Source organism: Tachypleus tridentatus, chromosome 3, assembly GCF_004210375.1.
Source record: "Tachypleus tridentatus isolate NWPU-2018 chromosome 3, ASM421037v1, whole genome shotgun sequence".
NCBI classification, from domain to species: domain Eukaryota; kingdom Metazoa; phylum Arthropoda; class Merostomata; order Xiphosura; family Limulidae; genus Tachypleus; species Tachypleus tridentatus.
In genome coordinates, this window is record NC_134827.1 from 23,349,593 (window position 1) to 23,360,155 (window position 10,563).

Here is a 10,563-nt window from a genome sequence, read left to right on the forward strand (position 1 = left end):
AGATACTTTGGATCTTTTCTACAACACAATTATAAGAATTAAAGATACTGAAATAAGAATATGGAGAAAAAACAAACCACTCCATCATAATTACCATTATGAGGTATACACACACATTGTTCAGTATGCACTGCCTATATCCATGTTAGAGCATAAAATAGGCTATGATAAAAAGAATATAAACTGGACTAAAACTTCAGCAGCCAAAAGCTTTTCATACAACATAAATCTAATTAATTCAACCTTTATCATTGAAGAAAGACAAGTTAGTACATTGTATCACAAAAAAAAAATACACAGGCTTAACTTTACTCACCTAATCAAAAGTTTTATTTCTCCAATCTGTGATCTCACTATATGGCTGATAAGGACAGTAAGATTTTTTGTTTATCTACTCTTATACGTGATTACTATAACCTCATTTTCAATTTTCCATATTCCAGCAGTAGAAGTAAACTTAAAGAAAAGATTAATAAATAATTAATTCATAAGGGCTGGCTTTGGTAATGTTTAAAGTTGAACTAGTAGAGTTCATAGCCTTTAAGAACCAGTGGGAACTTTGTGGTTCTTAAAGGTTTTGTTAATATTTTGCTACAATAAGTGCTTTCTGGGTTTATGAGTCATTTTGGATTATTTATCAGTACTACATAAATTATCTGTACAAACCACAAATTATTATGGATGAATTGACACAGTTTTATGAATAGTTAAAACTATCATTTATTTATTGAGTTAAATTAACCAAAATTCAACTGACTGATATTTAAGTAAAACATATGGCATTGTATAAGTTATACGAGGGCTGTTCAAAAAATATGCAGACTGTTTGAATTGCGCGGCTCCAGTTGGTTCCAGGGGAATCCGCTTGGTGTCGCTAGGTTCGCACATATCAGCTGATTACAACGCCATTTCTCGATTGCAGATATCTTCATTTGTGTATTAGCTACGCGGTTTTAAGTGAAGTGCAATTTTTTCGTTTGGTGGATTTCAGAATGAATGACCTGAAGGAGCAACGACTTGCTGTAAATTTTTGTGTTAAACTTGGAAAATCTGCGACTGAAACTTTTGCTATGCTTAACACGGCTTACGGTGATGTTGCTATGAAGCGTACGGCATGTTTCAAGTGGCATGAACGTTTTAAGGATGGTCGACAGTCCATTGAGATGATTGACGCCCTTCCACGCCAACTGACGCACCCACACGCCGACAAAATCAACACCATGGTGTGGGCAAATCGACATCTGACTGTCAGGGAGCTTGCTGAAGAGTGTGGGATATCAGTTGGATCTTGTTACGAGATTTTGACCGAAAAATTGAAGATGCATCGTGTTGCTGCGAAATTCAGCCCTCAGAACTCATGAGTTTTTGGCCAAACACTCGATCGCTGTTCATCCCCGCCCCCCTACTCACCTGACCTTGCTCCTTGCGATTTTTTCTTGTTCCCCAAACTCAAAAGACCCTTGAAAGGAAGAAGATTTGAGACAATTCCCGAGATTAAGGCAAATGAGACGAAGGAGCTGGAGGACATTACAAAAGAAGTGTACCAGGACTGTTTCAACAAGTGGAAACACCATTGGGATAAGTGTGTGCGTTGGGGAGGAGAGTACTTTGAAGGGATCCCAGACCTGTAACTTCTAAATAAAGTACATTTTGTTTTATGTCGTCAGTCTGTGTATTTTTTTAACAGACCTCGTATACATAAATGGTTCTAAGTCAAATATGCAAGATGTATCTAGCCAGCATACAATATTCATGTAGCTACAGTAACGTTTGTGGTGTAATATGTTCACATGTACATGCCATGAATGTTACTGATGTAAGATACATAAAGTTACCATAGGATAGTAGTGTTAACAGATGCATATAACTACCCTGGATATTAATGATATAAGATACAAAGTACATACCATGAATATCATCTTTACAATGTTCATGTAGTTGGATATTGCAAAGTTTGAATAACAAATACATTAAGTAAAGTTTGCAGAATTAGCTACCATTGTTTCAATTTGTTTTACCATAAAGTATTTATAGCAGCTACATTTTCTTACATCAGTTATATTTATGGTAATGACATATACAATGTTATACTAGTAATGCCCATAGTAGCTACATTTGTGTATATTATTCTAGTGAAAGCACCTAATATTTTAGAATCAAATTAAAAATATTATTTAAATTAATCATAAAATAATACCAATTAAACAATGGTACTTTTAGTGAACTTTTTGAAAACAGTGGAAAGAAATTAAGCAACAAAAAAGTTGATTTTTTAACTTAAATATTTAGTTTAAATGAACTAGTTAGTAGAGTTTGATAAACTAGCCTACAATATTTTTATTATAAACAGATTTTTAAAGAATATTGTAAATATTATTTATGATGCGAGTGCTGAATGTACTTCACATGTTTCTAAAATTTGTTTCTATTATGTTTTTAGTTTATAAGTATCATTTATAGTTACAAGTAATTTGAAACTGAATAAAATTAATAAAAACTAGGATTTTTTCAGTTAAGAAAAATTTCATACTCGGAAGGTGTACTTTATTTTATCCATGTTTACAAACTTGGATCATAAATAAGTAAATTACATAAAACTAAATACAATGATGGAAAAGTTGTAATGAGTCACAGGTAAGGAATTATGGCCTATTTTCCTTTCTAACAGTCATGTATATTTATAATAACTACAGTGTTATTTTAAATATTAGTTTGGTTTGGTTTAGAATGTCCATTTCTATATTTTCTATAGTTCTAGAAAGAAGCTTTCTCCTCAGGATGTAAGAAGATCTCAGGTAAGAACTGTTTTCTTTCATTAATCATATATCCTTCAGCCTTTTCTAGGTTTTTTCTTGTTTTAACATTTTTTTGCAGTAATGTATACAACACATTAGTTGTACACATTGTTTTTTGTAGGTTTTAGCATTTGTCCTTTGCTCATATTACTGAATCTTTCTAGAATAATTGTATAGTACTACTTTTATTGAACATTCATAGCAAATTCAATTCCTCAGGCCTCTCATAAACTACAATGTTTATAATTTTATTATGAAGGTGTGAAATGAAAGTCAAATGGTGTTAAGAAAAATGTTGAAAACATTAGCTACTTTTTTCACTGTTTGAACAATAAAACAATCTTGTTTATATAACATCTGCAGTAGGCTTACAACTCAAAGAACTGATCCAAACACTCCATCTCAGTTTTCTTTTTCAATTTTTACAAGATTGGTTCCTAGTCAAATATTTTGTATTGATATAAATGTTTTTAAAGTTGCAGTATTGTTTGATGGTTGTGTGTTTACTGTTTGAAGTAAAGGAGATGGAACTTTCTTTATATATTGTGTTTTCTTGATAGGATCCTCAAAGTCATAAGGAGAAGAAGAAGTCTACTGGAGTGAAGAAATCTCGTTCAACAAAACCTATATTACCAAGCTCTTAGCATAACTAAATGTTAGCTTAAAAATTAATTGTTGTAGTAGTATGTCTGGTACATGTTTAATAATGTAATATGTTCCAAAAAACTTGCTTTTACTTGTAAGAAAAGTTGTAAAAACATTAAGTAGAATTACATGTGATTTTGAATTGATTGTTACATCACGCTGCATCCAAATACAAGTAACATTCTAAAGATGTGCACACAATATCCAAGTTTTAAGTTAATGGTTACATTGTGATTTAATGATACAAAATTAAATACTGATGTTTATCTTCATTTTCATGAGTAACATGTCCAGAAGAATATAATATAAATATACTATGTGCTTTGTATTACAAAGGATGTATTTAAGCCATTGAGAAAGTGTAAAATTGCTATCAAATATTCATAGGGTCTCTTTGAAACTGGCTAAAAATAAGAATAACATTAAAGGTGATAACATGGTGATTAAGCTGGCAGATGTAGGTTTACTAGAATAAAGTATAATTTTATTTTTAATTACAAAAAATATTACAATATAATGCTGTCACAAAATAATTATTTTATGCACTTTGGTTTCTGAATCATAAACTTTTGAAAATAAAATAGATTTAAAAGTAATTTTCTAAGAATAACCTATATGTTAAACATCAAGCAATTCACAAGATATGTAATTTAGATATTTATAGGAAAAGTTAAAATAACTGAGTTTGTGTTTAAAATACAAGCATAATGTTTATAAATTAAAATTTGAAATCATTTTAGATTTTGAAACCCTTATTTTAGGTTTACTGTAAGGAGTTTAATCATATTTATAAATGTATTTTTTGTTACTACACATACAGAAGCCAGGAGAACAGAAATGTTGTCTTACTTTAAATATTAAAGCTCGTAAAAAGTTTGAGCTTCTTGTATTGATCTATAGAATAATACAAGTTTTGGTTTATACTCTTTCTGTGCAAAATTTCTAATACTAAGCAGAATAGTGAGAAGACACTACACAATAAGCAGCTATAAATGTTTAAATAAATAGATAACCGTAAGGATACAAAGAACGTTCGCCTCTTGTGTTAAGCCTAATGTTAAATATTAGGCTTAAAACAAGTATATTTCACTTAAGTTATGAAGAAATCAAGTAGTTTACAATTACAAAAATTAGATATGAGAGCTTGTATTTAAAGTAGCATTTGTTAATATAACATGAGAAAATTCTTAAGATACTGACAGTTCCAGTGACTAATTAAAGGTAATTTTCTTTTATTCAGTTTGTTCTTCATATACGTTATTTGCTTTAAGAAACAAGTCTAGAAATTTATAAAAGTGCTGCAAACTCATTTTTTCTCATAATATTATGAAATAAAAAGACATACAACTTAATAGCTTACACACACATATTAACTTTGAAGAATTGTTCAAACTGACTGGAATAAACCTGAATTAAGATTAGAAAATTTCTGGAATATAGTCCTAGTACATATATAAACAAACAAGACAGAGCGACACTGTTTTTACTTGTGTAAGGGACACATAGGTGACTTTAATTTATTGTATACTAAATTAATTCATGTGTAACTTGTAAGCAACAAGTTGTGTATCATCACCATGTTTATTTAATACTCATCAGTTATTATTATTATCATACAGTAGTTTCTAATACTATCAGTAGATAACACTGAATTTCATTATTGTTTCATTTAATGTATGTTAATGACAGTCGTAGTGTAAATAGTTATATTGCTATCCTGAAAATCTGTGTTACATTTCATAATGATATATTAGTTCTGAATCCAACAACATAATTGATAAATGTGATATATCTAAATGTACTGAAGCGTGGTCACAGTTTGTAGAAGTGAATATTTTTAACGCACGATAGAAAGTTTATCTTATGCTAAAACTGATTAAAATAAAAATACCAGGATTGTCGCAACACAAATTGTAAGTGTGATATATGAGTAGGTGTTGCCCATCGTGTACACTGGAAGTCTTTGAGGTTTTCAAATTAAAATCACACCAAAGAAAGCATAATACAAATACTTGTATGCTGTTTAATGTACATTGCATTACCAGTGTTTGTTTTTTGTCTCACAACAAATGTAAGGGTATTAAAAGGTCTTATCTGTAGTTGTAATTGGTTGGAAGAATTTGAATGAAATGCCTGTTAAAAGGTAAGGAGAACCAATTGCATTACACAACATAACTTATTGCTTATTATGAATAACCTGAAACATATAAAATTTAAAAAAAATATATAATAAAAATGTGAATAATTATTACAGTATTAAAACTTAAAATTTGTACCAGATGTAAACTGTAGTAGAACTGATTCATCTGAAGCTGTTTACAGGGTTACAAAAGACCTTCTCTATTTCTGTGGTTATCTTCAAGAACTAATTTCTTTGGTAAATGATTCATAAAGTGGTGTTTACATAATATTCCTTATTATCTGGTGAACATGTTTTTTTTTCAATAATATTTCTTTGCACAATTTCTGCCTAAAGTGTTAGTGTAATGTGCATAATTTATAAATCTATTAGAAGTGATTAGAAAAAAAAATATGCATGTCAAAAGTTTTTCTGGAAAAAAAATGAAGCTTGAGAATAGGTCATCATTGTTTTCATATCTCCAAGAAATCTAAATAAATAGGCTGGCATTATGTCAATTTCAGTATGGCTTACTATATGAATGTGTGCATGTTTTGTGTTTTATTTGCAATTACAGTGAATTTTTCAGCTATGAGTAAGTGTCATTAGATGCCAAATAGGTGTTTTTTGTTGTAATAATGAATAATTCGTGTTTGAGTACATAAGTGTTAATATACTTAACTGACTGATTAACTACACTTAAGACTTGCAAAAGAAGTGTGTTAATAGTCATCTATCAGTATGAATGGTATTATATATTTGTACATAAATACCTTGGTCCACAAGGGATTGTAGTGTTAAGACTGTAATGAATGTGTATGAAATGAGGTTCTGGAATCTTGCATCTTGTGTGTTTTGGTGTAATGTTACTCTATTTTATGGAAGCATTATATTTTATCCATTAGATTAGAAAACAATTATTCATGTCTATTTATATAGGTGGTGATGTATTGGTAGCTGATATTTACTGAAAGAATGTTGTAAACAAATTAATTATCTTGTATGTAAAGTCTCACAGAGTAAAGCATGTTTATTGTATTTTATCATTCTTAAAATCAGTTTAGTGTCATTCTCAGTAGATTTAAATTTCGTGGATATTTTAGGTATTTTTTGATAAGTAAAGTGTGTCAAACGTAATGTCATCTGTTCCAGAAAACTTGCTTTTACCTCTAAGAAAATATGTTAAGATGTTAAGTAGAATTGCATGCAACTTTGAATTAGTTGTCACGTTTCATCACGTTCTAGTGTCTTCAAAATTCTAAATATGTGCACAAATACTGATGTTTTAAGCTATTGATTATATCTTTTGATACATATTTAATTTGTGTATCAAAAGAGTTTTCTTTACAATTATATATAACTTTGCAGCTGTAAATGTCATTGCATGTCAAATGTGTTTTTGCGTTGCCCTTATATGAAGAACATTTTGTGTTGGAGTACATAAGTGTATTAACACTTAACTGACTAATTAACTATACTTGAAACTTGTAAAATACGTATGTTAATAGTCATCTGTCAGTAACAACAGAATAAAATATTTGTGCGTAATCTTACATTAGCCCTGAAGGGATTTTTGTGTTAAGATTGGAATGAGTCTTGTTTGATGTTAGTCGATGTTTTATAAAGTACTGTATTTGATCCATTACATTAGAAGAAGGTTATTTCTGTCTAATTATATACATGGTGATCTATTATTAGCTGATTTACTGAAATAATGATGTAAATTAAATTACTTGTGTGTAAAGTCTCACAAAGTAAAGCATCTTTATTATATTTTATCGTACTTGAAATGAGTTTAGTGTCGTTCTCGGTAGATTCAAGTTTAGAAGATGTTTCAGGTATTTGTAATAAAGAGTGTGTATGTCGAACGTAACTTGTCATGTGTTAAAAGCTGTAAATAACAATGTACAAGTTTATGGATCCTTAAGTGAAAAGTAACATCGTTGTTACATTACATTAACTGTACTTGTCTGATGTACTCTATTAACTAACTTATAGATTGCTCTAAGTTGATGGTATATAGATGTAAGGTTTTAATTAATATATTATTGATCATAAAGTTCGATTTTATCTAGCATGTGCCGTTACAAGAATTGTAATTAGTGTTAAGTTCACTAGATTTTGTGTCGAAAGATTACCAATTTGCGAAGGTGTTGTTAGATAATTCGTATTTTCAGGGTCTTGATACAAAAAAACCTATATTGGAAGAGTAACATTTAATGACAGCTGTTAACTTGTTTGAGATAATTCTACAAGATCGTTAGAGTAAAATATTTGTCACAAAATAGTACTTACAGGTCGAAGTGATAAACATATGAGTGATAACATAAGTCAGTGGCTCATCCACTTACCTGAAGTCTTTAAGAAAATTTAAAACGCATAACAGATTCTTACTGGCCTATGCCTTTTTGTATTCAAGTGTATCGTGAACTAGAAAAAGCTACTAATTAAAATGTTAGTGATTAAACTCATGCTTTACTGCAGGTATTTATCCTGTACTAATTAATAGAAATGTGATTAATTACAACATTCATCCAAATGGAATTATTCACTGCTGTTAGGCCTAGAAAAGCCTGCTTGCTTCAGTATCTTGAAGTTGTACACCGATGCGTTATATATTTTTAAACTTTATTGTTAATAATCAACACAACAGATCATTTTTGCCGCAGAACTGATGAAAATGAGGTAAAGCTTAATAACCGAAACGTCTTTTGTTTTGGTTTTTAACTTGTACGGCAATAAGTTGTGAATCAACGCAAATGATATTCAGTTTTAAAAAGCTGGCCTAGATAATTAGTGTATTAGTAAACGTACTAATATAATTTCTCAACATCCTTTTTGTATCGTAGATGGCACTCTGGGAACTAGGAAGTAATGGAAAAAGTTTATGAAATAAACAGAAACTTTGAGCAGGAAGGGTATAATCTAACGATCCAAAAGTTACCTCAAAATTACAAATTGGATCTTATAAAAAAGACAAAAATGACAGGAAATATCCCTCAAATATTAACTTGGAAGTAACAGATCAGAACCTCCAAGAGAATAAATGAAATATTAGATCATTCCCCCCCCCAAAAAAAAAAGATAAAATGGCAAGCAAGATACCCCAAGAAAAACTGATGAACCTTGTGACACGTACTTGATTTTGTTTTACGAATGAGCGTGAAGTTTCTGAAATTCTGTTTATTACGTGTATATTTTTAATTGTTACTGAAAGGATATTGTAGCGGTATCTGTTGTTTATGTAGGTTCCCTATCATTTGCTTGTACAGTATTGTGTTTTAATGGATTTTTATTATTTCATGCTGTTACTGAGTGTCAGTTCTTGTGCTTGATGTTAGTTGGTATTTGCCGTTATTGTAAATATTAAACTTGTGAAATATTAGTTGAGCGTGAAATAAGCAATGGTTTCTCCTGATGCGCATAATTAAGTTGAAAACTAGTATAAATGGGTATTATAACTCAGTTATTTAATTTGTATCCCTTGGTTTAGTTCGTATGTCATAGACAAGAAGAATTAGAGGTGTATGCGAAACTTGAAGTAATTCGTTAAATAATGAAATGTAATAAATTATATAAGCTTCAGTACAAAAACAATTTAAAGCTCAACTATCCTTTCTTTTTTCTCAGTTTAGTCATTTATTTTTTGCGTTAGGTTTTACAGTTATTTTTAAATTGCAAAATTCCTGAACTATTTTGGTCTGAAAAAGATCGTAATTTTAATATGTATTGATTGTATAATACGACAAATCAACTGTATATATAACAATAATATAGGCAAGGACTAGAACGCAATTAGTAGTTGAGATCTCAGAGTGAATATTTGCTAGTCATTTTTATTGAGAAGATATTCTGTAATGGTGTAAAAACGGGTCTCAAATGACTTGTTGCACTCTGGAATTGTTATTAGAACAGTTACAAAATAAAGGTTATCTGTGTAGTATTACTTAACTAGAAATGATTCTAAGATGACGTAATCTAGAAGGAGAGTCACGTGCTACGAAGAGTTCCTCAACTTTTTTCCGTGTATTCTGAAACTTAATCAGTTTTTATTTTATTATTATTATTATTGCACAATGTAATTATTCTGTTTCCCCCCTCCTTTCCGTCACAATTTATACTTTTCCGAGGTTTATATGTTTTACTGGTGTGTGTTGTGTTTTGAAGTCTTCACACTTCCGTTTTATAATGTGTGTATTTTGTTTATATTCTTTACTTCACTGTAATTCATCCTTTTCTTGCCTGTAAATATGGTTTTCTTATTCTATACGCTGGAATGTTTCTTTATTAATAATATTTTTACCGGTAGAAAGTGAAATTTCTTTTGTTAGAGATGTAAACATTTTGTCATTAAAATTACGACTTGCCACTTTTTTAGCGGGTATTACCTTACTTTCAGGTTGCTAATTCAGATCTATTAAGAAATGTTTCTTGTCACTTGTCAGAGCAGGAACTGATTGAAATTGTTTGTTAGCTGCTCTTTGTCATTTAGAAGTAAGGTTTTCCGCCTAACAAAGCCACTTAAATATGTAGTCTACCACAGCTAAAAATAAAGGAGTTGGGGCTGCATCCACATGTGTTGTGTTTTCTTTCATATCTCGTTAACATGAACTTGTAAATAGTTGTGTTTTAACCTTCTTCTTTTCGTATGTAGCAAAATTAACCATTACAGATGTGATTTGTCATTATGAAAACTAGCAGAAAGGGCGACTGTTTGTGCTAGTAATTACTAATCGTAGACTATTGTGAAAAGAAAGTAAACGTCTTCTGAAAATGAATATTTTTTTTTACTGTGAGATACTGAATGGAAAAAGCTTTTTTTGCTTAAAAATTAAGTGTACAGAGCTCTGTTTCATGAATTTTACTGATATAAACTGTATATATGAAAAACTCTATCCTTTATTGAAAAACAGTAATTTTTAGTAACTCTAGTTTTTAGAAATGCGTTTAAAAATTACATTAATAAAGATATATAATCAAATCCTCGTGTACAGCCCTAGTGAG

The 10,563-nt window shown here is 29.9% G+C and overlaps 1 protein-coding gene across 2 annotated transcripts in view; it reads left to right on the forward strand.

Annotated features, from left to right (window-relative positions):
* LOC143246531 (uncharacterized) overlaps positions 1 to 8,649 on the forward strand; it is a 43,950-nt gene extending 35,301 nt beyond the window's left edge. The window contains exons 9-10 of one of the 2 annotated variants that reach the window (XM_076493393.1): positions 2,753 to 2,795; positions 3,356 to 8,649. In XM_076493393.1, the coding sequence (XP_076349508.1) occupies positions 2,753 to 2,795; positions 3,356 to 3,439 (127 nt within the window). In that variant the 3' untranslated portion in view covers positions 3,440 to 8,649. The remainder of the gene's footprint in view (positions 1 to 2,752; positions 2,796 to 3,355) is intronic. The other variant, XM_076493394.1, reaches the window with a different exon arrangement.
* Positions 8,650 to 10,563: the final 1,914 nt, after the last annotated feature.